The sequence below is a fragment of the Microcaecilia unicolor genome, chromosome 9, assembly GCF_901765095.1.
Source record: "Microcaecilia unicolor chromosome 9, aMicUni1.1, whole genome shotgun sequence".
Taxonomy (NCBI): Eukaryota; Metazoa; Chordata; class Amphibia; order Gymnophiona; family Siphonopidae; genus Microcaecilia; species Microcaecilia unicolor.
The window spans coordinates 146,073,240-146,100,057 of record NC_044039.1 but is presented as its reverse complement, the minus strand read 5'-3'; the positions used below and the strand labels follow the sequence as shown (position 1 = coordinate 146,100,057).

The window sequence follows — 26,818 nt, the reverse complement described above, 5'->3', positions numbered from 1 at the left end:
CTGGCTTTAAATGATTTTTTAATTTTTTATTTTCTTTCACGCAGAAGATCTCTCATTTGTTTAACATAACTAAATGCAAATAAACTTTGTATTGTGGTTAAGAATGTGGACCAACCGGAAAGTCATTGTTTAGAAAGCATTCCTGCCATATATTATAAGCTCATGAATGGATGCATCTGGAATGTGCCAGCAGTGAAACATGCCCTTGGAGTGCAGGAAAATGATGAAAATAATGGGCATGGAGACCGAATAACCTTCGCATAGTGGACCCAAATGAATATAACATAAAAAAGAAGTATAAAGAAAAGTGCTCAAAAGTAGCAAAAATGCTTGTGTGGTGCAAAAAAGAAAATGGAGTAGATATGTTGAATCATCAGTTAACTGAAAAGAGTAGAACAATGAAGACTATACACCATATCGAAATGCGCTACTGACAGAACACAGAGTGTGAGAAAGTAGCAAAAATGGGAAGTAAACTGGAAACAAAGAAATCTATTATCAGGTGAAGTTGCAAAAGAGTGCTTATGAACATGAAGGGAAGAAAACGTAGCAATTGACAAGTTCGGTGTACTTGGACAGTGTACAGGTGACAGTAGTTGCTATGCCTGACATGACGAAATATTTGAACAGTACAGCAACTGATCTTTTAGCGGTGAAGTGAGGAAATGCTGTCGAATTCTGTATTAAGTGCACCTCATGGATGACACATATAACTGTTCTCAAGTAAATCATGTATTTAAAAAAAGGAAAGAAGAACACAGTGTATTAGATAAACAGGCTTAATTTAAAGGGATTGTGCAGTGCAAATATTCTGATGGCCCGAGTATCTAATGAAAGTCTCAGCTTACCGATAAAGAACTGCTTGGTGTAGCATGCGTTCTGACCGCCTTCACATAGGAAAGAACAAAAGAAGTGGCAGACGTTATTTAAAAAGGCATCAGTAGCGCAGGAAATCATGTTCTACTACTACTACTACTACTACTACTATTTAGCATTTCTATAGCGCTCCAAGGCATACGCAGCGCTGTACAAACATAGAAGAAAGACAGTCCCTGCTCAAAGAGCTTACAATCTAATAGACAAAAAATAAATAAAGTAAGCAAATCAAATCAATTAATGTGAACGGGAAGGAAGAGAGGAGGGTAGGTGGAGGCGAGTGGTTACGAGTCAAAAGCAATGTTAAAGAGGTGGGTTTTCAGTCTAGATTTAAAGGTGGCCAAGGATGGGGCAAGACGTAGGGGCTCAGGAAGTTTATTCCAGGCGTAGGGTGCAGCGAGACAGAAGGCGCGAAGTCTGGAGTTGGCAGTAGTGGAGAAGGGAACAGAGAAGAAGGATTTATCCATGGAGCGGAGTGCACGGGAAGGGGTGTAGGGAAGGACGAGTGTGGAGAGATACTGGGGAGCAGCAGAGTGAATACATTTATAGGTTAGTAGAAGAAGTTTGAACAGGATGCGAAAACGGATAGGGAGCCAGTGAAGGGTCTTGAGGAGAGGGGTAGTATGAGCGGTAAAAAGTGTGCTCCCGCAGTAAAAAAATTAAAACCGTGATTTTTCTTCGGGTCCGGTGTCTCCTCCCTTCCTTTGTTCTTCCCTTCCTTACCTTCCTCCCTGACGCAACATGAGGAGATTCCCCATAGGCCTGCTCTGGGGCCCTCCCTCCTCTGCTGACTCTCGCCTTCTGATGCATATTCCTGTTTTGTGAAGCATGAAGTTAAGGCATGAGCCAGAGGAGGGAAAGCCCCAGAACAGGCTATGGCGAATCTGCAAGGAGGTTTGATTGAGAACAGGAGATGGCATGATGTCTAGCATCAACAAAGAGAGTCCAATTCTCCCGTAAAAAACAACAGAAAAAACAAAAGAACGGAAGAGCTCAAAAGAACCAGACTCAAAAATATGAAAAGCCAAATTTATTGCACAAGACCCTACACGGTCCGTGTTTTGGCCAAAGCGGCCTTCCTCAGGGGTCTATAAATTGGCTTATACAAATATTCATATATACATCCAAAGGTTCATTCGAATTCGGACAAATCTGCTGATCCTATCCAAGCTGATGCAAAGCTGCATCAGCTTGGATAGGATCAGCAGATTTGTCCGAATTCGAATGAACCTTTGGATGTATATATGAATATTTGTATAAGCCAATTTATAGACCCCTGAGGAAGGCCGCTTTGGCCAAAACACGGACCGTGTAGGGTCTTGTGCAATAAATTTGGCTTTTCATATTTTTGAGTCTGGTTCTTTTGAGCTCTTCCGTTCTTTTGTTTTTTCTGTTGTTTTTTACGGGAGAATTGGACTCTCTTTGTTGATGCTAGACATCATGCCATCTCCTGTTCTCAATCAAACCTCCTTGCAGATTCGCCATAGCCTGTTCTGGGGCTTTCCCTCCTCTGGCTCATGCCTTAACTTCATGCTTCACGAAACAGGAATATGCATCAGAAGGCGAGAGTCAGCAGAGGAGGGAGGGCCCCAGAGCAGGCCTATGGGGAATCTCCTCATGTTGCGTCAGGGAGGAAGGTAAGGAAGGGAAGAACAAAGGAAGGGAGGAGACACCGGACCCGAAGAAAAATCACGGTTTTAATTTTTTTACTGCGGGAGCACACTTTTTACCGCTCCTAAAGTACGGTAAACCCTGGTTAAAAAATAAATAAATAAATAAATAAAACACAGGTCCCCATCCCCATGTCTACCTACAACCTCCAGCATTCTGGAATCTACCACAGATTTGGCCAAGGGGAGATCGTCAGCGGTAGGCTCCTAGGTAAGCAGTACAGGGATTCCCAAACCCCATCCCTCCTAACCTTCAACACACTCCCCTCCCTATGGATGCCCCCAGAACCCACAACCATTACTTCACCACCACACGGTCATCATAGCAGCCAATACACACAGCGAATGCTACATACCTGTAGAAGGTATTCTCCGAGGACAGCAGGCTGATTGCTCTCACTGATGGGTGACGTCCACGGCAGCCCCTCCAATCGGAAACTTCACTAGCAAAGGCCTTTGCTAGTCCTCGCGCTCGCATGCGCGGCCGTCTTCCCGCCCGAAACGGCTCGTGTTTGTCAGTCCCGTATGTAGCAAGACAAAGACAAGGGAAGACACAACTCCAAAAGAGGAGGCGGGCGGGTTTGTGAGAACAATCAGCCTGCTGTCCTCGGAGAATACCTTCTACAGGTATGTAGCATTCGCTTTCTGCGAGGACAAGCAGGCTGCTTGTTCTCACTGATGGGGTATCCCTAGCCCCCAGGCTCACTCAAAACAACAACCATGGTCAATTGGGCCTCGCAACGGCGAGGGCATAACTGAGATTGACCTGAAAAATTTACCAACTAACTGAGAGTGCAGCCTGGAACAGAACAAACAGGGCCCTCGGGGGGTGCAGTTGGATCCTAAAGCCCAAACAGGTTCTGAAGAACTGACTGCCCGAACCGACTGTCGCGTCGGGTATCCTGCTGCAGGCAGTAATGAGATGTGAATGTGTGGACAGATGACCACGTCGCAGCTTTGCAAATTTCTTCAATAGAGGCTGACTTCAAGTGGGCTACCGACGCAGCCATGGCTCTAACATTATGAGCCGTGACATGACCCTCAAGAGCCAGCCCAGCCTGGGCGTAAGTGAAGGAAATGCAATCTGCTAGCCAATTGGATATGGTGCGTTTCCCCACAGCCACTCCCCTCCTATTGGGATCAAAAGAAACAAACAATTGGGCGGACTGTCTGTTGGGCTGTGTCCGCTCCAGATAGACGGCCAATGCTCTCTTGCAGTCCAATGTGTGCAGCTGACGTTCAGCAGGGCAGGAATGAGGACGGGGAAAGAATGTTGGCAAGACAATTGACTGGTTCAGATGGAACTCCGACACAACCTTTGGCAAGAACTTAGGGTGAGTGCGGAGGACTACTCTGTTATGATGAAATTTGGTGTAAGGGGCCTGGGCTACCAGGGCCTGAAGCTCACTGACTCTACGAGCTGAAGTAACTGCCACCAAGAAAATGACCTTCCAGGTCAAGTACTTCAGATGGCAGGAATTCAGTGGTTCAAAAGGAGGTTTCATCAGCTGGGTGAGAACGACATTGAGATCCCATGACACTGTAGGAGGCTTGACAGGGGGCTTTGACAAAAGCAAACCTCTCATGAAGCGAACAACTAAAGGCTGTCCTGAGATCGGCTTACCTTCCACACGGTAATGGTATGCACTGATTGCACTAAGGTGAACCCTTACAGAGTTGGTCTTGAGACCAGACTCAGACAAGTGCAGAAGGTATTCAAGCAGGGTCTGTGTAGGACAAGAGCGAGGGTCTAGGGCCTTGCTGTCACACCAGACGGCAAACCTCCTCCACAGAAAGAAGTAACTCCTCTTGGTGGAATCTTTCCTGGAAGCAAGCAAGATACGGGAGACACCCTCTGACAGACCCAAAGAGGCAAAGTCTACGCTCTCAACATCCAGGCCGTGAGAGCCAGGGACCGGAGGTTGGGATGCAGAAGCGCCCCTTCGTCCTGTGTGATGAGGGTCGGAAAACACTCCAATCTCCACGGTTCTTCGGAGGACAACTCCAGAAGAAGAGGGAACCAGATCTGACGCGGCCAAAAAGGAGCAATCAGAATCATGGTGCCTCGGTCTTGCTTGAGTTTCAACAAAGTCTTCCCCACCAGAGGTATGGGAGGATAAGCATACAGCAGACCCTCCCCCCAGTCCAGGAGGAAGGCATCCGATGCCAGTCTGCCGTGGGCCTGAAGCCTGGAACAGAACTGAGGGACTTTGTGGTTGGCTCGAGATGCAAAGAGATCTACCAAGGGGGTGCCCCACACCTGGAAGATCTGTCGCACTACACGGGAATTGAGCGACCACTCGTGAGGTTGCATAATCCTGCTCAACCTGTCGGCCAGACTGTTTACGCCTGCCAGATATGTGGCTTGGAGCACCATGCCATGACGGCGAGACCAGAGCCACATGCTGACGGCTTCCTGACACAGGGGGCGAGATCCGGTGCCCCCCTGCTTGTTGACGTAGTACATGGCAACCTGGTTGTCTGTCTGAATTTGGATAATTTGGTGGGACAGCCGATCTCTGAAAGCCTTCAGAGCGTTCCAGATCGCTCGTAACTCCAGACGATTGATCTGCAGATCGCGTTCCTGGAGGGACCAGCTTCCTTGGGTGTGAAGCCCCTCGACATGAGCTCCCCACCCCAGGAGAGACGCATCCGTGGTCAGCACTTTTTCAGGCTGAGGAATTTGGAAGGGACGTCCCAGAGTCAGATTGGACCAAATCGTCCACCAATACAGGGATTCGAGAAAACTCGTGGACAGGTGGATTACGTCTTCTAAATCCCCAGCAGCCTGAAACCACTGGGAAGCTAGGGTCCATTGAGCAGATCTCATGTGAAGGCGGGCCATGGGAGTCACATGAACTGTGGAGGCCATGTGGCCCACCAATCTCAACATCTGCCGAGCTGTGATCTGCTGGGACGCTCGCACCCGCGAGACGAGGGACAACAAGTTGTTGGCTCTCGTCTCTGGGAGATAGGCGCGAGCCGTCCGAGAATCCAGCAGAGCTCCTATGAATTCGAGTCTCTGCACTGGGAGAAGATGGGACTTTGGATAATTTATCACAAACCCCAGTAGCTCCAGGAGGCGAATAGTCATCTGCATGGACTGCAGGGCTCCTGCCTCGGATGTGTTCTTCACCAGCCAATCATCGAGATATGGGAACACGTGCACCCCCAGCCTGCGAAGTGCCGCTGGTACTACAGCCAAGCACTTTGTGAACACCCTGGGCGCAGAGGCGAGTCCAAAGGGTAGCACACAGTACTGGAAGTGACGTGTGCCCAGCTGAAATCGCAGATACTGCCTGTGAGCTGGCAGTATCGGGATGTGTGTATAGGCATCCTTCAAGTCCAGAGAGCATAGCCAATCGTTTTCCTGAATCATGGGAAGAAGGGTGCCCAGGGAAAGCATCCTGAACTTTTCTTTGACCAGGTATTTGTTCAGGGCCCTTAGGTCTAGGATGGGACGCATCCCCCCTGTTTTCTTTTCCACAAGGAAGTACCTGGAATAGAATTCCCAGCCCTTCTTGCCCAGATGGCACGGGCTCGACCGCATTGGCGCTGAGAAGGGCGGAGAGTTCCTCTGCAAGTACATGCTTGTGCTGGAAGCTGTAAGACTGAGCTCCCGGTGGACAATTTGGAGGTTTTGAGGTCAAATTGAGGGTGTATCCTTGCCGGACTATTTGGAGAACCCACTGATCGGAGGTTATGAGAGGCCACCTTTGGTGAAAAGCTTTCAACCTCCCTCCGACTGGCAGGTCGCCCGGCACTGACACTTGGATGTTGGCTATGCTCTGCTGGAGCCAGTCAAAAGCTCGTCCCTTGCTTTTGCTGGGGAGCCGAGGGGCCTTGCTGAGGCGCACGCTGCTGACGAGAGCGAGCGCGCTGGGGCTTAGCCTGGGCCGCAGGCTGTCGAGAAGGAGGATTGTACCTACGCTTGCCAGAAGAGTAGGGAACAGTCTTCCTTCCCCCAAAAAATCTTCTACCTGTAGAGGTAGAGGCTGAAGGCTGCCGGCGGGAGAACTTGTCGAATGCGGTGTCCCGCTGGTGGAGCTGCTCTACCACCTGTTCAACTTTCTCTCCAAAAATATTATCCGCACAGCAAGGCGAGTCCGCAATCCGCTGCTGGATTCTATTCTCCAGGTCGGAGGCACGCAGCCATGAGAGCCTGCGCATCACCACACCTTGAGAGCAGCGGCCCTGGACGCAACATCAAAGGAGTCATACACCCCTCTGGCCAGGAATTTTCTGCACACCTTCAGCTGCCTGACCACCTCCTGAAAAGGCTTGGCTTGCTCAGGGGGGAGCGCATCAACCAAGCCCGCCAACTGCCGCACATTGTTCCGCATGTGTATGCTCGTGTAGAGCTGGTAGGACTGAATTTTGGCCACGAGCATAGAGGAATGGTAGGCCTTCCTCCCAAAGGAGTCTAAGGTTCTAGAGTCTTTGCCCGGGGGCACCGAAGCATGCTCCCTAGAACTCTTAGCCTTCTTTAGGGCCAGATCCACAACTCCAGAGTCATGAGGCAACTGAGTGCACATCAGCTCTGGGTCCCCATGGATCCGGTACTGGGACTCGATCTTCTTGGGAATGTGGGGATTAGTTAGAGGCTTGGTCCAGTTCGCCAGCAATGTCTTTTTTAGGACATGGTGCATGGGTACAGTGGACGCTTCCTTAGGTGGAGAAGGATAGTCCAGGAGCTCAAACATTTCAGCCCTGGGCTCGTCCTCCACAACCACCGGGAAGGGGATGGCCGTAGACATCTCCCGGACAAAGGAAGCAAAAGACAGACTCTCGGGAGGAGAAAGCTGTCTCTCAGGAGAGGGAGTGGGATCGGAAGGAAGACCTTCAGACTCCTCGTCAGAGAAATATCTGGGGTCTTCTTCCTCTTCCCACGAGGCCTCACCCTCGGTGTCAGACACAAGTTCATGGACCTGTGTCTGCAACCTCGCCCGACTCGACTCTGTGGAGCCACGTCCACGATGGGGGCGTCGAGAGGTAGACTCCCTCGCCCGCATCGGCGAAGCTCCCTCCGCCGACGTAGTCGGGGAGCCTTCCTGGGAGGCAGCGGCACCGACGCCGGAGACCTCACCTCGGGCGATGGGCCAGCCGGCGCCACGCTCGACGGTACCGGTGGTGCAAGCACCGCCGGTACCGGAGGGTTAGGGCGCAACAGCTCTCCCAGAATCTCTGGGAGAACGGCCCGGAGGCTCTCGTTCAGAGCGGCTGCAGAGAAAGGCATGGAGGTCGATGCAGGCGTCGACGTCAGAACCTGTTCCGGGCGTGGAGGCTGTTCCGGGCTGTCCAGAGTGGAGCGCATCGACACCTCCTGAACAGAGGGTGAGCGGTCCTCTCGGTGCCGATGCCTGCTGGGTGCCGACTCCCTCGGCGACCCAGAGCTCTCGGTGCCGACACGGGAAGGGGACCAATGACGATGCTTCTTCGACTTCTTGGAACGAAGCATGTCACCGGAGCTTCCCGGCACCGACGAGGAGGACGTAGAATCCAGCCGTCGCTTCCTCAGGGCTGAGGCCGAAGGAGGTCGGTCTCGGGGGGGCTGTACCGCAGGAGCCCTCAGGGTAGGGGGAGACCCACCCGAAGGCTCACCGCCACCAGCAGGGGAATGGACAGCCCTCACCTGCACTCCAGACGATGCACCACCGTCCGACATCAGCCGACGAGGTCCCGGTACCACCGACGTCGATGCAGCTGTCCGATGTCTCAGCGCCGATGCAGAGGGCCGATGCACTCGATGCACTGGCGGCCGAGGATGAAGCTCTGGACGCTGAAGACGTCTATGCACTCAATACCCCCGGTGCCGATGCCGACGAAGAGCCCGAGAACAAAACGTTCCACTGGGCCAATCTCGCTACCTGAGTCCGCTTTTGCAAAAGGGAACACAGACTACAGGCCTGCGGGCGGTGCCCAGCCCCCAAGCACTGAAGACACGACGCGTGCCTGTCAGTGAGCGAGATGACCCGGGCGCACTGGGTGCACTTCTTGAAGCCGCTGGGAGACTTCGATGTCATGGGCGGAAAATTCACGCCGGCGAGATCAAAAGTCGAAATGGCGGAAAAGGCACCGAAAAAACACGGGGAAGAAAACTTCGACCCAAGGCCTAAAAGCGGCCTACCCCGACGACGAAAGAAAACTTACCGGGGCGAAAAAGCTGAAAGTAGCGGGGGGAAAAAAGACCCAAGAGTCTTTTTCCACACAGAATGGGTTTTTTTTTTTTGTTGAACAACACGACGAACGCGCGAGGTCGACTTTGCGGGGCCCGACACGGCGAAAACACGACCATACCGAGCGCGGACAAAAGAAGACTGACGAACACGAGCCGGTTCGGGCGGGAAAACGGCCGCGCATGCGCGGTGTGCATGGACGCGCGAGGACTAGCAAAGGCCTTTGCTAGTGAAGTTTCCGATTGGAGGGGCTGCCGTGGACGTCACCCATCAGTGAGAACAAGCAGCCTGCTTGTCCTCGGAGAACCATGTCTGTGATTCTGCTTCTACCCACAAGTGAGAGGCTACACTCAGCAAACTTGGCTCATGACTCCTATAGCCCACCCCCAAAATGAGATACAGGAGAACAAGAGGCATAAGAGTGCCCACGTCATCATAGAACAGACCTTTGGCCAGCTCAAGAACTGCTTCAGATGTCGGGACTGTTCCAGAGGGCAGCTCATCTACAGCCCTGAAAAGGTTGCCAAACTTTTGATGACCGCTGCATATTGAACAACCTGGCTCTCCGAAGACAGGCCTTGACAGAGGAGGGACAGAAGCCACAGCAGCAGCTGCCACCAAACCCAGATAAGGAGCTCCCCCCTCTCCCCCTGCACATAGAGCTGACCAAGGAGCATACCAACTGTGAGTCTGTGCCAAAGACTCATTTTGACCAATTTTCAGTAAAGGTAAGTGCACTATTTATTCGTCCAGGTACCTGGTCAAAATAGCCCTGACAAAAAAGCTCCCTTCATAATAGCCTCTAACAGCCACTGTCAAAAGGGCCTGCCCATAATATAGCCCATGACAAACTAGCCCCCCCCCCCCACCCCCGAGAAAAGGGCCAGATCAGGCTGCCCAGAATATGGCACTGCATTGTTTTTCTAATAATCTTACCTTTAGGTTGGTAAGACTATAAAAATGACGACAATATTGTTTTTTCTTTTTAATCAGCATGTTGATGGAAGAATAGTTTCCTTAAACAGCAGAACAGATTATGAATACCAATTGGTAGCTATAGATTTTTATTTATATACTAGTAAGAAATGCCCATTTCTGAGGTCAATGAAATGGGCGCTAGCAAGGCGCTTTTCGTTACCATCCCCCTCCCCTTGTTGGTGGACTTACCTTCCGTGCTTGAGGGTGGTCGTGGGCGCCTTGCCTCGCCCCGCCCCGCGACGTAGAGAGTGGCTGGCTGGCTCCCTCACTGCATGTGACCTACAGCCTGCCTGCCTCACACTCCCTCCATTCGTCCTCACGTAGTAGATCGATGTATGCCCCACCCTCGCGTCAAACGTGATGACGTCGAGGGCGCAGCGATGCGATTGGTGAAGTGTCATTGCTCCGCCCGCGACGTCATCACGTTTGACATGAGGGCGGGGCAAACAGTAATGGGGATAAATTCCGATCTCTGCCGCCTCACAAACTGGAAGTTGCAGCTTCATTAGAATGTTGAGGTAGTAAATTATGTGTGGAAGGGGCATGGCTGCGGGAGCGGGTCTATCAGTGAGAGTGAGTGGTGATAGCCTAAGTGCAGGGCTCCAATGTTTCCCTGCCACAGAGTGAGCTTCAGAATGTTTGAGGTGAGAATTATTTATATAGATGCTTTATACAATGCAATGCTTGTAGGAGCCTTTATCAGTAAAAATTTCACTTGTACTTTATCATCTTTTTTTTTGTGAGGTGTTATTTTTTTCTAGGGACTATTTTGTCAAGGGTTATTTTGTGGGAGGGGCCATTTTGTCAAGGGCTATTTTGTCAGGGTGACATTTGTCCACAGTACCTCTGTAACAACTCCCACCACCACCACCACCCCTTTCCCCCAGCACACAGGCCCCACCCTCCCTTCCACACACAACCCCCTCCCCCCTGCACAACAATATTCTGGTCACTGCAGTGATGGTCCTAGGCCAAGATCCATGCACCACAACTCCATCTAGAACCCTAGAATTATAAACTGTAAATCAGGACACTAGTTGTTGCCATTAAGCAACAACCATGTCTGCATCTATAGTACACCAGCCAACCTGGAGAGCAGAAGACTCAAATGGAGTATTGAATCAAGATGGGGGGTGGGGCGGGGGCAAGGGGATGAACCTTCCACAGCCAGGAGTAAGCTTTCTTACCTCCTTGTCCTTGCTATATTTGCTTTGATGCAGCTTCTTGTATTTGTGCAGTCGCAGCATGTCGTGTAGCTCATCCTTGGAGAGAGAGAATTCATCATCACCTTCTTCATCACTCTGTGAATCTGTGTCACTAGAATCCTCATTCAGCAGGATACCCTGATAAAAGCAAATACAAAATCAGTCTTCTCATCTTTTCTTAATCATTATTCTAAAAGAAACACCTCTCAGCTGGAAGTGTAGTGGTCACACTCACAAGTGGATTGCATCACTCACTATCACAGTGACTCCAGCTCAGGTGTTCTTCGGTAGAATGTAGTGTTCAGTTACCGAGCAACTAATGCACTCAAGGGAAAATAAATAAGGGGGCAGATTAATATTTTCTGCTTCTTCCCCTTTAACAGAACCTTGCACATAGGGCAAGCCAGATTTCTCAAGTTTATGCAATTCAGTTCAAATACCACTGCAGCTCCTTTCATAGGAGCCAACTTTTCAAAATTATTGGGGGTGCTAAGCCCAATGGAAATAACCGCTCCCTGGACACATACAAGGAATTTTCTCAATATTGGGGGTGCCAGCACCCACAGAGTCGGCTCCAATGGCTCCTTTACATCTTGGGCAAGTCACTTAACCCTCCATTGCCTCAGGTACAAACATAGTTTGTAAGCCCTCTGAAGACAGAGAAATAGCTACTGTATATGAATAAAGCTTACCTTGAACTAACTACGAAAAAGGCAAGAGTGGGGCCCAATACTTCTATATAGGGCTTCTGATTTTAGTTTTTAACCAATAAACACTCATAAAACATCCCTGATGCAAAAATTAAATAGGTGTTTATCCAGTAAACATCATTTCCTCTAATATTCTCCCACTTCTTTGTTGGCTTGTCTTGTATGCGTCATTCACTTTTGTCTCTTTTCTGCACCAAAGACATCTAAATAACAAACGCATATATTTGATTCCACTAGAAATGGTATCCAGCAATAATACCTGTAGTGCAAAACCACCTGCTCCCACCAAATGTTTGTACCCTCAAATGATCCCAACTTAGCTGAAAATAAACACCTAAAAATAGATTATATAGTGAAAGAAACCTGCTGAACACTTTGTGAACAAGCACATATCTCCAACCCCCACCCCACCACGTTTCATACCATGGTCTGTTTTCAGGCCAAGGTTTCATTTAACCTCTTTTTTTATTACTCTTAAAATATCAAACACACAGATCCCATCTCACTTCTGCATGCAAACCATGGAGTATGCAATGCCCTACTGCAGAATGATGGAGAATATCACCACCTTCTAATCCTGCACCACCAAGCTACAGGGCATTGTTATGAAAGCTAAGCCCAGCCTGCTCTTCTGCGCTAAGTTCAAGGACAACTATTTTAAACCCCCAGTACGGACTTCTAGAAGCATTTGGCAGACCTAACCTTGCATGCACATGCGTCTTCCCACCTACCTCACCCAGGACCCACAGTTGGATTTTCTATGGGTGTTTTTTTGTTACCCAGCTCCTAAGGGAGGTGGAAGGGTATGTGAGAACATATATCTTACTACAGGTGAGTAACTTCACTTTCTCAGGTTTTCCTCGGAGTGTGTGTGTGTGAGAGAGACAGAGAGAGAGAGTGTGTGAGAGAGAGAGAGACAGAGAGAGTGTGAGAGAGAGAGAGACAGAGAGAGTGTGAGAGAGAGAGAGAGAGAGAAAGAGAGAGAGAGAGAGAGAGAGTGAGAGAGAGAGAGTCTGTGAGAATGAGTGTGTGTGCCAGGGCCCCCCCTCCTCCCTCCAAATTTCAGGGTCCTTCCCTCCGAGTGTTCTTCCCACTGCGCTACGGGCGCCTGATGAGGCTCCTGATCACCGCAGCCTGGCTGCTGTCGTCCGCCCTACTCTTCCCCATCCCCGGCGGCGCCATGATCCGCGTCTACTTCTCGCGGGCCTCACTGCTCTGTAACCCAGACTACGCCAGCAATGTGCCCTACTCGCTACTGCTGACAGCGCTCATCTTCTTCCCCTGCTCGGCCTCCGTCACCGTGACCAATGGGCACCTTTTTTCGTGGGTTGACATCATAATGGCTACGGTGACATCAGCCTGCGCTAAGGAACCTAGCAGACCAACTCAGAAGAAGTCACAAACACAGGCAGCAAGACCAATAGAATGTTGGAGGTGAGAATTATTATATAGGATGTGAGAATCCCTAGCTACCAAGCTCACCAAAAAACAAAACCAGCTATCACATTGGGAATTCTGTTCAAGGCAGTAGTGAGATGTGAATGTGTGGACTGAAGATTACATCACAGCTCTGCAAATCTCCTTAATGGAGACGAATCTCAAGTGGGCTGCTGATGCTGCCATGGCATGACCCTCCAGATTCAGCCCAGCCTGAGCATAAAAGAAGGAGATGAAGTGTGCTAGCCAATTGGATAGATGGCATTTACTGATGGCTGCCCTCATTCTATATGGAAAAAGCAAAACTGTGGGTCCTAAGTGAGTTGGGTAGGTGGGAAGGCACAAATATATGTGCGGTTGGGCCTGCCAAATGCTTCTACAAGTTGTAGAACAATGTCACAGCGGAGACAAAATAGATGATGGCAAAAAACTTCTACAGGACTCACGAAAGTTCACAGCAAATGTTTATTAAAAAATCCTGGACTCGACACGAGTTGTGTTTCAGCCACTCTGGCCTGCCTCAGGAGTCCTTAAAACAGTACATAACATATGCATAAAGTAATTAAACCGTACATGATTAAAAATATAAATAGAAAGAATAAGACAAAAACTTATATTTATTTATATATATATATATATATATATATATATATATATATATATATATATATATATATATAAGTACCCCAAGGACGTCTTACATATACAGTTACAAATATGTGCAAGATTGTGAAATCTGTTCAATTTACAGTCTTAATAATGTACAAATAATAAATGTTTAAAAATGTACAAATAATAAACGTTTAAAAAACATTAAATTATAAATTTCAAATTAAGAATATCATTAAAAAAATGTATCTAGGTAGGAATGACATGATGTCACATTACATTGAACCTGAGATATTATGTAAACCCGAATGGGATATTTAAAAGGATATCTAAAATAAAAAAAAGTGTATTAATACTAATATATTTATACAAATACTTAAAATAATATATAAAAGATTAACTATAAATGGCTTATTAAAGAAGGTGTATTGTGAGGAACTGTAAAAAACTAACTGTAAAAGAACAACCGATACCGGTCTTATTTCATCTAGCTATTTCTAAATGTATATTGATACCGGTTCTATTTCATCAAGCTGCTTGTAAACGAACATCGATACCGGTATTGTCTAGATTCTTTGGTTCCATATATATATTTGTTTAGATTAATCTTTTATTACTTTTTATTTTTCTTATATCTGTTGGTTGATTGTTTGGCTTGCTAGTCCTTAGACTTGTTTAGTTTGTCAGCCTAACATCGTCTCTAAATTCTTTGTTTGGTTTGCCAGTTGTACACTTTCAGTTCGTTTTTTTCTGCAACATTTCTTCTGCAAGGAATTACTACATCAATAAAATACAGGTACCTTCTTTATATTAAATTCTTTTATGGAATTCCTTTATATATTTTGTTCTTTTCGTGTTAGTTTTTTTTACAGTTAGTTTCTCACAATAAACCTTCTTTAACAAGTCATTTTAGTTAATCTTTTATATAATATTATTTTAAGTATTTGTCTAATTATCATATTAGTATTAGATATTTTTTTAGATACCCTTTTAAATATCCCATTTGGGTTCACATATCATCATCAGGTTCAACATAATGTGACAATGTCATTCCTAGATACATTTTTTTAATGATATTTTTTGATGATATTCTTCATTTGAAATTTATAATTTAATGGTTTCTAAATGTTTATTATTTGTACATATTTAAACGTTTATTATTTGTACATTATTAAGACTGTAAATTGAACAGATTTCACAGTCTTGCACATATTTGTAAATGTATATGTAAGACGTCCTTGGGATACTTTTACTTTATATATGTATAAGTTTGTTGTCTTATTTTGATTTCTATTTATATTTTTAATCATGTACGGTTTAATTACTTTATTATGTATGTGTTATGTACTATTTTAGGGACTCCTGAAGCAGGCCAGAGTGGCCAAAACATGACTCGTGTCGAGTCCAGGATTTTTTAATAAACTTTTGCTGTGAACTTTCGTGAGTCCTGTAGAAGTTTTTTGTCATCATCTATTTTGTCTTGCTGTGACATTGCTCTTTGACTAGTGCGAAGGTTTGTTTTCTTCTGTTTTTGTCGATCTACAAGTTGTAGAACACTGGGCAGCATCCGTATTGGGGTTCCGTGAATGACGACACCCACACGTGAAAACAATGTCCTGCTTGTCCTCTGAGAATGGACGTTTTACTGAACATACAATATTTTTATACTAGGCTTGAGATATCCACTCATGTTAACTATTTAATACTTTAAAGAACAAGAGAATTTTATTTTAAACAGATGCTTTTATTTCAAATTAATAAAAAAATGGGTAAAGCACGCGAGGTAGGGGAGAGGGCAACGGGTGGGGAAAGGGGTAAGGATGTGGGAGGATGGGAGGGTAAGGGGGGTGAAAATGGGAAAACAAAAATTGATGACGGACTCAATCACTGGCTTTTTGTTATGTATGTTATGATGTTGATATGTTATTTATGCCAGATGTGGAATGTATTTTATTTTGTCATCAATAAAAATGTTGAATATAAAAAAAATGGGTAAAGTTCATGATATTCTTTCCAACCTGTATCCAACCTGTGTTCTGTGTATACATAGCATTTGTTTTGTCTGTAAGGGGAGGTATCTGGGGATGGTCGAGCAGATGCAGTTTCCAGGGGGTTATGGGCAATTTATTCAGGTGGGGGCAGTTAGTAGGGGAGTTATCTCTTTGGATATGGAACACCTAGTCCAATTAGGCCCATTTTCAAACATGGCTTTTACCAGGTTTTCCCTGATGCCAAATTTCAGCACATTCTGTTAAATTTTTGTAACGTTATTTTGCCCGGACACACATTCTCGACCCCTTTTGTATAATTCTTTCCAACTTCCATTCAGTTGGAAAGAATCAAACAAAAACAGTGCTTTGTTTTACCATGTCTTCCTTTATCCCCTCCCTGCTAAAACACAAAATAGATCTCTCACCTTCAGCCATTTTCTGCTCTTCCTCAGTTTAGAGAAGTTATACAGGTTTCCTTTTTCAATCTTTGGCTCTGTTGAATAATACACAAAAAATACACAGTATAATGAATCTGACCTAGATTTGCAGGGTTATCTCCCAACAGACACAAGATCACCACATGAATCAGAAATGTATGACTTGCATACTGGTAAACATCAAAACCCAAGGATCATAAGGAAGCCACTAAGTCACACAGCTACAGATTCTGTGCATCATTCAAAGACACACAAATGGCAAGGCAATCAATCAGATACAGAGATTCAGCAGTCACAGAGAAATGCAAGAATGCCATCAAACTCGAGTGGCAAGAAAGGTTGCTTTTCAAACTACTGCGTAATATTTAAAATCCAGCTAAGAATCTTTTTTAGATAATAACTAAATTTCAAAAAGTCTTTACACAAATAGCATTTGGCATCAGCCACTAAAAGATACAGTCACAACAAGCCAAAGTGCCCGTTTAGTGACTAAAAATCCCTGGCTGGAATTCTCAGCTCAAGGCGATCCTTTAGGGAACAATACAATAGGAAGGAGGTCCGTATCTTTTAGTGGCTGATGCCAAATGCTAATGTATCACAGATATATCTATAGGCTAATGGCATCTGTGGATTCCAACAGTAAGCAGTTCAAATAGAGCTATATTTTATATGCCTTGAGTAATATTTAAAAATTGCACAAACCATGCAACTCTCAGCAGTTCTACCATAATTCCTCTGCACCCCAAGAAAGCACCATGCTGGCAAGAAACCACAGGCCCAAAGATCCTTCATTGATATTTTAGACAAGTATAGCACATATATCATATGAAAAAATAAAAATCAGGTTCCATGTCAAGGCTATTTCCAGGACTTCAAATAGAATACCTAGCAGCCAAAGTTCTAATTGACAGAATATTACAATTTGTGTGCTTCTAGAACAGTGACAATACGGCGTTCCACTTACAATCTAAAGCATGCACCGACATTTACTCCTAAGAATAGCCATCAAGAGCGAGAACATCTACAGTCAACAAGAAAGTGAAGTAACCACTAAGTCAGTGGCTCCCAAACCTGCCCAGAGGATGCAAACCCCCCCCCCCCCCCCCCCGGGTCAGGTTTCCAGGATATTCACAATGAATATACATAAGAAACTTGCATGCAGCACCTTCCTTACACACAGATTTATCTGCTGCATATTCACTGTAGATATCCTGGAACCCTAACAGGCTGAGAGTCCTCCAAGAGAGGCTGGGTGCCACATAAGCAAATAAATATTTGCTAACTTCAAGTCCAGTTTTCCTCCTAACTGACCTTGTGCAGGTCATCGCCCTCTGCCTAGTTTTTACCCTACTGTACCTTGGGTACTTGCAACCCTTCTGGATATGCAAGGTGCTCTGATTTGTTATTAAAGAAACGGCAAACACTGTAGAATGCGACAGATTGGTGTATTCTGCTAGGAAATTTGAAAAGGTAACATCTTTGTATATCAAGGCTTATTGGTTACCTATGTAGGCATGAACAATCTAAAGTCTGCACTTTAGTGTTTAAGATTCTATATGGGCAACCACAATATATCACAAAACTTGTGATCTGGTCATCTCTTCCAAAGTACATTATGATTTAAATTTATAAAATAAAATATTACATTTTCCAGGAGGTAAATGAGTGCAATATAAGCGGAGTTTTGTAGATGAGGGACTACATTCCCAAGAACATTAGAACAATTGCTGATTATCCAGGAAATATTTAAAGACTTGGACATCTACCTGTACCAGAAATGGGTTTCAAGGGTGACAATGCAGAGGAACTGAAAGAAATCTCAGTGAACCTGGAAAATGTACTGACCCAAATCAATAGTGATAAATCACCTAGACCGGATGGTATACCCTGAACTCAAACATGAAATTGCTGACCTGTAACCTGTCGTTAAAATTGTCCGTAGTACCTGAAGATTGGAGGATGGCCAATGTAAAACCAATCTTTAAAAGGGGCTCTAGGAGTAATCCAGGAAATTACAGACCAGTAACACTGGCTTCAGTTGCAGGCAAAATAGTGGGAAGAATAAAATTACGGAACACATAGACAAAAATGGTTTAATGGGTCAGCATAGGTTCAGCCAAGCCAACTCTTGCCTCACCAATCTGCTTCATTTCTTTGAAGGCGTGAATAAACACATGGATAAAGGTGAGTCAGTTGATGTTGTATATCTAGATTTTCATAAAGCTTTTGAGAAAGTTCTTCATGAAAGACTCATGAGAAAATAAAAGTGTCATGGGATAGGAGGCAATGTCCATCTCTGGATTAGGAATCAGTTACTGGACAAAAAAAAAAAAACGAGGGTATGGTTAAATGGCCATTTTTCTCAATGCAGGAGGGTGAATAGTAGAGTGCTGCAGGGATCTGTACTGGAACCAGTGCCATTTACTACTACTACTACTATTTAGCATTTCTATAGCGCTACAAGGCATACGCAGCGCTGCACAAACATAGAAGAAAGACAGTCCCTGCTCAAAGAGCTTACAATCTAATAGACAAAAAAAAAAAAGTAAGCAAATCAAATCAATTAATGTGTACAGGAAGGAAGAGAGGAGGGTAGGTGGAGGCGAGCGGTTACAAGTGGTTACGAGTCAAAAGCAATGTTAAAGAGGTGGGTTTTCAGTCTAGATTTAAAGGTGGCCAAGGATGGGGCAAGACGTAGGGGCTCAGGAAGTTTATTCCAGGCGTAGGGTGCAGCGAGACAGAAGGCGCGAAGTCTGGAGTTGGCAGTAGTAGAGAAGGGAACAGATAAGAAGGATTTATCCATGGAGCGGAGTGCACAGGAAGGGGTGTAGGGAAGGACGAGTGTGGAGAGATACTGGGGAGCAGCAGAGTGAGTACATTTATAGGTTAGTAGAAGAAGTTTAAACAGGATGCGAAAACGGATAGGGAGCCAGTGAAGCGACATGAGGAGAGGGGTAGTATGAGTAAAGCGACCCTGGCGGAAGACGAGACGGGCAGCAGAGTTTTGAACCGATTGGAGAGGGGAGAGGTGACTAAGTGGGAGGCCAGCAAGAAGCAGACTGCAGTAGTCTAAACGAGAGGTGACAAGGGTGTGGATGAGGGTTTTGGTAGAGTGCTCGGAAAGAAAGGGGCGGATTTTACGGATGTTGTAAAGAAAGAAACGACAGGTCTTGGCGATCTGCTGGATATGAGCAGAGAAGGAGAGAGAAGAGTCAAAGATGACCCCAAGGTTTCGAGCTGAGGAGACAGGGAGAATGAGAGAGCCATCAACAGAAATAGAAAATGGGGAGAGTGGGGAGGTGGGTTTGGGGGGAAAAATGAGAAGCTCGGTTTTGGTCATGTTTAATTTCAGGTGGCGTTGAGACATCCAGACAGCAATGTCAGACAAGCACGCTGAAACTTTTGTTTGGATGCAAGGTGAGATATCAGGGGTAGAAATGTAGATTTAACATATTTAACAATGATCTGGAAATCAGAATGACGAGTGAGGTGACTAGATTTGCAGATGACACAAAACTATTCAAGACTGTCAAAAACACTTGTGAAATGTGAAAAATTGCAGGAAGATCCAAATGGTAGATGAAATTTAACGTTGGCAAATGCAAAGTAATGCACATTAGGAAGAATAATCCGAACCATGATGCTTGGGTCCACTCAGTACTCAAGAAAAAGGTCTAGGTGTTATTGTAAACAATATGCTATAATCTTCTGCCCAGTGTGCGGCAGTGGCCAAAAAAGCAAACAGGATGCTAGGAACAATTAGGAAAGCGATGCAAAATAAGACCAAGAATATTATAATGCCTCTGTATCACTCCTTGGTGCGACCTTACCTCGAGTATTGCATTCAATTCTGGTCAGAGTATCTCAAAAAAGATATAGCAGAATTAGAAAAGGTTCAAAGAAGAGCGACCAAAATGATAAAGGGGATGGAACTCCTCCCATACAAGAAAAGGTTAAAGAGGTTAGGGCTCTTTGGTTTGGAAGAGAGACAGCTGAGAGAGGATATGACTGAAGTCTGTAAAATCCTGAGTGGTGTAGAATGAGTAAAAGTGAATCAATTTTTCACTCTTTCAAAAAAGTACAAAAACCGGGGACAATCAATGAAATTACATGGAAATACTTTTAAAACAAATAGGAGAAAATATTTTTTCATTCAAATAGTTAAGCTCTGGAACTCACTGCTGGAGGATGTAGTAAGGGAAAATTAGGTTCTTACCTCGGTAATTTTCTTTCCTTTAGTCACAGCAGATGAATCCATTAACTGATGGGTTATATCCGCCTACCAGCAGGTGGAGTACATAAGTACATAAGTAATGCCACACTGGGAAAAGACCAAAGGTCCATCAAGCCCAGCATCCTGTCCACGACAGCAGCCAATCCAGGCCAAGGGCACCTGGCGAGCTTCCCAAACATACAAACATTCTATACATTTTATTCCTGGAATTGTGGATTTTTCCCAAGTCCATTTAGTAGTGGTTTATGGACTTGTCCTTTAGGAAACCGTCTAGCCCCTTTTTAAACTCTGCTAAGCTAACCGCCTTCACCACGTTCTCCGGCAACGAATTCCAGAGTTTAATTATGCGTTGGGTGAAGAAAAATTTTCTCCGATTTGTTTTAAATTTACTACACTGTAGTTTCATCGCATGCCCCCTAGTCCTAGTATTTTGGGAAAGCGTGAACAGACACTTCACATCCACCTGTTCCACTCCAATCTACCACCGGCTGACTTTCAGGTGCTGCGGAGGACTTGCAGCTCATCTGCATATCCTTTACAGCCTTCTCCGGGGTGACTCCCAGGTCCACTCCGATCCACTCAGGGCCTCCGCTCTAGGTGCCCAGCGCTCCCACCAGGTGCTGTGGAGGACTTGCAGCCCTTCTGCATTTCCTCACAGCTGTATCCGGGGTGACTCCCAGGTCCACCCCGATCTTCCCAGGGCCCTAGCTCCAAGTGCCAGGGTTTCCAGGTGCTTTTTGGCTAGGATCAGGCGACCCTCAGGGGGAGGAATGCTGGCTTTGGCCTAACCCCTGGTAAGCCTTTTCCTCAGCTGAGAGGTGCCCAGCTCTACCACCGGCTGCCTTTCAGGTGCTGCGGAGGATTTGCAGCTCATCTGCATATCCTTTACAGCCTTCTCCGGGATGACTCCAAGGTCCACTCCAATCCATTCAGGGCCTCCGCTCTAGGTACCAGGCGTTTTTCTCTTTACATCTACTTTTCTCCCAGTTACTACTTATGGCTCCACTACACTTTTTCTTCTTGGCACTGTCCCTTCCTAATTTGTTTCTCCGTCTTAAACCAATGTACACTGCAGGAACACATTGAGGCATATTTTCAAAGCACTTTGGGAGGCTAAGTTCCATAGGTTTCTATGGAACTTTGGGAGGCTAAGTGCTTTGAAAATGAGCTTGATTGTCCACCATCTGTATTCATCATCTCACCATCTCTTTTTTCCTCTTCCTTTTTCTCAGCTCTCAACCTTAAACATTTCCTTCCTTCTATTCATCCATCTCCTTTCTATATGATTACATCTCGCCTTCGTCGCACCTCTCCTACTCTTCTCCGTACTCTCTTACTCCTTCTCCTGTTCTCCACTGGGGACATTAATCCCAATCCTGGTCCTCCACATCAGCTCTCATCCTATTTGTGCAGGTCACACCGTGATATCTCCAATCTAATTTCTGTTCCTCTCCTCCCCCCTCCTTCCCTGCCTTTCTCTTGCACTCTGTGGAATGCCCGCTCTGCCTGTAACAAACTTTCCTACATCCATGACCTCTTTATCTCTCGTTCTCTTCATCTGCTTGCCCTAACTGAAACTTGGCTTTACCCTGAAGACTCTGCTTCAGTTGTGGCCCTATGCTATGGAGGTTATCTTTTCTCCCATACTCCTTGCCCGATTGGCCGCGGAGCTGGTGTCGAGCTACTACTTTCACCCTCTTGTAGATTTCAACCTCTTCTTCTATCTCAGTCTCACTGTTTTTCTTCCTTCGAAGTCCACTCCATCCGTCTATTTGCTCCTCTGCCTCTCCGAGTAGCAGTCATTTATCAACCCCCTGATAAGTCCCTTTCTTCCTTTCTCACTGACTTTGATGCTTGGCTTTCCTTCTTTCTTGAAACCTTCATCTCCTTCCCTCATTCTTGGGGATTTTAACATTCATGCTAATGATCCCTCTGACTCTTATGCTTCGCAGTTTCTTGCTTTAACATCCTCTTTCAATCCTCAACTGTACTCCACTGCCCCCACTCACCAGAACAGCCACTGTCTTGATCTTATCCTATCCTCAAACTGCTCACTCTCCAGTTTATTTTTATTGTTGTTACATTTGTACCCCGCGCTTTCCCACTCATGGCAGGCTCAATGCGGTGGGCAATAGAGTTAAATGACTTGCCCAGAGTCACAAGGAGCTGCCTGTGCCGGGAATCGAACTCAGTTCCTCAGTTCCCCAGGACCAAAGTCCACCACCCTAACCACTAGGCCACTCCTCCAATTTCTGTGCCTCAACTCTTCCCCTCTCTGACCATCATCTGATAACTTTCACACTTAAAACACCCTCCTCCCCAGTCCCGTCCAATCTTAACCAATACATTTAGGAATCTTCAGGCTATCGACCCTTCTACTCTGCCCTCCAATGTTTCAAATCTCTTCTCTACCACTATGTTATCCAAGTCTATCAATGAGGCTGACTCTTCCTATAACACTATTCTCTCCTCTGCTCTGGATACTCTTGCTCCTCTCATTCCCCGTTCTGTAAAACGTACCAAACCCCAACCTTGGCTGACCTCTAGAATCCGCTACCTACGTTCCTGTGCCCGCTCTGACAAACGCCTTTGGCTGAAATCCCGTGCCCATGTTGACTTCATAATTTCAAATTCTTGCTGACCTCCTTCCAGTCTGCTCTTTTACTTGCCAAACAGGACTATTACATCCAGTTGACTAATTCTCTTGGCTCAAACCCTCGTCGTCTCTTTGCCACACTGAACTCTCTCCTCCAAGTGCCTTCACCTCCAACCCCCCCCCCCCTTCACTTTCCCCCCAGACTCTGGCTGAGTTCTTTCATGATAAGGTTCACAAGATTAAACTTGAATTCTCAACCAGGTCACCTCCACTTCTCCTTCCCTTAGTCCATTCTCTCAACCCTCCAAATCCTGCCTCCTTTTCTTCCTTTTCTGAAATCACGGAAGAGGAAACTACACATCTTCTTTCCTCCTCGAAACTAACTACCTGTTCCTCTGATCCTATTCCCACCCATCTACTTAACACTATCTCTCCTACTGTCATCCCGTTTATCTGTCATATCCTCAATCTTTCATTGTCCACTGCGAGTGTTCCTGATGCCTTCAAAACATGCCATAGTCACACCACTCCTTAAAAAACCTTCATTGGACCCTACCTGTCCTTCCAACTATCGCCCTATCTCCCTCCTCCCTTTCCTATCCAAGATACTTGAACGTGCCGTTCACAGCCGTTGCCTTGACTTTCTTTCATCTCAAGCTATTCTTGATCCACTTCAATCTGGCTTTCGCTCCCTTCATTCAACTGAAACAGCGCTTGCTAAAGTCTCCAATGATCTGTTCCTAGCCAGATCCAAAGGTCTCTATTCTATCCTCATCCTTCTCGATCTGCTGCTTTTGACACAGTTGATCACAGCCTACTCCTTGATACAGTCCTCACTTGGATTTCAGGGCTCTGTTCTTTCCTGGTTTTCTTATCATCTCTCCCAGCGTACCTTTAGTGTATACTCTAGTGGCTCCTCTTCTACTTCTATCCCATTGTCAGTTAGTGTACCTCAGGGAACTGTCCTGGGACCTCTTCTCTTCTCCATCAATACTTTTCCTTGGTACTCTGATCTCTTCCCATGGTTTTCAGTATCATCTTTACACTGATGACTCCCAGATCTACCTCTCCACACCAGAAATCTCAGCCGAAATCCAGGCCAAAGTATCAGCCTGCCTGTCTCAGCGCCATCTGAAACTAAATATGACCAAGACTGAGCTTCTTATCTTTCCCCCTAAACCAACCTCTCCTCCTCCCCCATTCTCTCTTTCTGTGGATAACACTCTCATCCTTCCTGTCTCATCAGCTCGTAACCTTGTGGTCATCTTCGACTCCTCCCTCTCCTTCTCTGCACATATTCAACAGACTGCTAAAACCTGTCGTTTCTTTCTCTATAATATCAGCAAAATTCGCCTTTCCTTTCTGAGCACAATACCAGAACCCTCATTCACACTCTTATCACCTCTCGCTTAGACTATTGCAACTTGCTTCTCACAGGTCTCCCGCTTAGCCATCTCTCTCCTCTTCAATCTGTTCAAAATTCTGCTGCATGACTAATTTTCCGCCAGGGTCATTAAGCTCATATTAGCCCTCTCCTCAAGTCACTTCACTGGCTTCCTATCCATTTCCGCATACAGTTCAAACTCCTCTCATTGACTTATAAGTGCATTCACTCTGCAGCTCCTCAGTACCTCTCCACTCTCATCTCTCCCTACATTCCTCCCAGGGAACTCCGTTCACTGGGTAAATCTCTCTTATCTACACCCTTCTCCTCCACTGCTAACTCCAGACTCCGTTCCTTTTATTTTGCTGCACCATATGACTGGAATAGACTGCCTGAGCCGGTACGTCAAGCTCCATCTCTGACCGTCTTCAAATCTAAGCTAAAAGCCCACCTTTTTGATGCTGCTTTTAACTCCTAACCCTTGTTCAGAACCCTTATTTTATCATCCTCACTTTAATATTCCCTTATCTCTTGTTTGTCCTGTTTGTCTGTCCAAATTAGATTGTAAGCTCTGTCGAGCAGGGACTGTCTCTTCATGTTGAAGTGTACAGCGCTGCGTACGTCTAGTAGCGCTATAAAAATGATAAGTAGTAGTAGTAGTAATATACCTCTATCATGTCTCCCCTCAGCCGTCTCTTCTCCAAGCTGAAAAGTCCTAGCCTCCTTAGTCTTTCTTCATAGGGAAGTCGTCCCATCCCCGCTATCATTTTAGTCGCCCTTCGCTGCACCTTTTCCCAATTCTACTATATGTTTCTTGAGATGCGGCGACCAGAATTGAACACAGTACTCAAGGTGCGGTCGCACCATGGAGCGATACAACAGCATTATAACATCCTCACACCTATTTTCCATACTTTTCATAATGATATCCAACATTCTATTCGCTTTCCTAGCTGCAGCAGCACATTGAGCAGAAGGTTTCAGTGTATTATCGACGACGACACTCAGATCCCTTTCTTGGTCTGTAACTCCTAACGTGGAACCTTGCATGACGTAGCTATAATTCGGGTTCTTTTTTCCCACATGCATCACCTTGCACTTGCTCACATTAAACGTCATCTGCCATTTAGCCGCCCAGTCTCCCAGTCTCGTCCTTCTGTAATTTTTCACAATCCTGTCGCGAGTTAACGACTTTGAATAACTTTGTGTCATCAGCAAATTTAATTACCTCGCTAGTTACTCCCATCTCTAAATCATTTATAAATATGTTAAAAAGCAGCTGTCCTAGCACAGACCCCTGAGGAACCCCACTAACTACCCTTCTCCATTGTGAATGCTGCCCATTTAAGCTTAATTTTCCTATTCTTCAACCAGTTTTTAATCCACAATAGGACATTTCCTCCTATCCCATGACCCTCCAGTTTCCTCTGTAGCCTTTCATGAGGTACCTTGTCAAACGCCTTTTGAAAATCCAGATACACAATATCAACCGGCTCCCCTTTGTCCACATGTTCGTTTACTCCTTCAAAGAATTGAAGTAAATTGGTCAGGCAAGATTTCCCCACACAAAAGCTGTGCTGACTCGGTCTCAGTAATCCATGTCCTCGGATGTGCTCTGTAATTTTGTTTTTGATAATAGTCTCTACCATTTTCTCCAGCACCGACGTCAGACTCACCGGTCTATAGTTTCCCGGATCTCCCCGGAAACTTTTTTAAAAATCGGCGTTACATAAGCCACCCTCCAATCTTCCGGTACCATGCTTGATTTTTAGGATAAATTACATATCACTAACAGTAGCTCCGCAAGCTCATTTTTCAGTTCTATCAGTACTCTAGGATGAATACCATCTGGTCCAGGAGATTTGCTACTCTTCAGTTTGCTGAACTGCCCCATTACATCCTCCAGGTTTACCATGAAGTAAGTTTCTCCGACTCGTCCGCTTGAAATACCATTTCTGACACCGGTATCCCACCCAAATATTCCTCAGTGAAGACCGAAGCAAAGAATTCAATCTCTCCGCTACGTCTTTATCTTGTTTGATCGCCCCTTTTACCCCTCGGTCATCCAGCGGCCCAACCGATGATTCTTTTGCTGGCTTCCTGCTTTTAATATACCGAAAAAAATTTTTGCTATGTTTTTTTGCCTCTGCTATCTTTTTTTCGTAATCCCTCTTGGTCTTCTTTATCTGCGCCTTGCATTTGCTTTGACACTCCTTATGCTGCTTCTTGTTATTTTCAGATGGTTCCTTCTTCCATTTTCTGAAGGCGTTTCTTTTAGCCCTAATAGCTTCCTTTACCTCACTTTTCAACCACGCCGGCTGTCTTTTGGACTTCCATCTTTCTTTTCTAATTAGCGGAATATGTTTAGCCTGGGCCTCCAGGATGGTATTTTTGAACAGCGTCCATGCCTGTTGTACAGTTTTTACCCTCTCAGTTGCCCCCCTAAGTTTTTTTTTTTAACCGTTCTTCTCATTTTATCATAGTCTCGTTTTTTAAAGTTAAACGCTAATGTATT

The 26,818-nt window shown here is 45.7% G+C and overlaps 1 protein-coding gene across 1 annotated transcript in view; it reads right to left on the bottom strand.

The window, feature by feature from the left end:
• The window catches only part of INO80 (INO80 complex ATPase subunit), a 462,811-nt gene that overhangs the window by 370,767 nt on the left and 65,226 nt on the right, over positions 1–26,818 (bottom strand). The window contains exons 4-5 of the mRNA XM_030213886.1: positions 16,078–16,145; positions 10,888–11,043 (exon numbers count right to left, since the gene is read on the bottom strand). Coding sequence (XP_030069746.1) covers positions 10,888–11,043; positions 16,078–16,145 — 224 coding nt within the window. The remainder of the gene's footprint in view (positions 1–10,887; positions 11,044–16,077; positions 16,146–26,818) is intronic.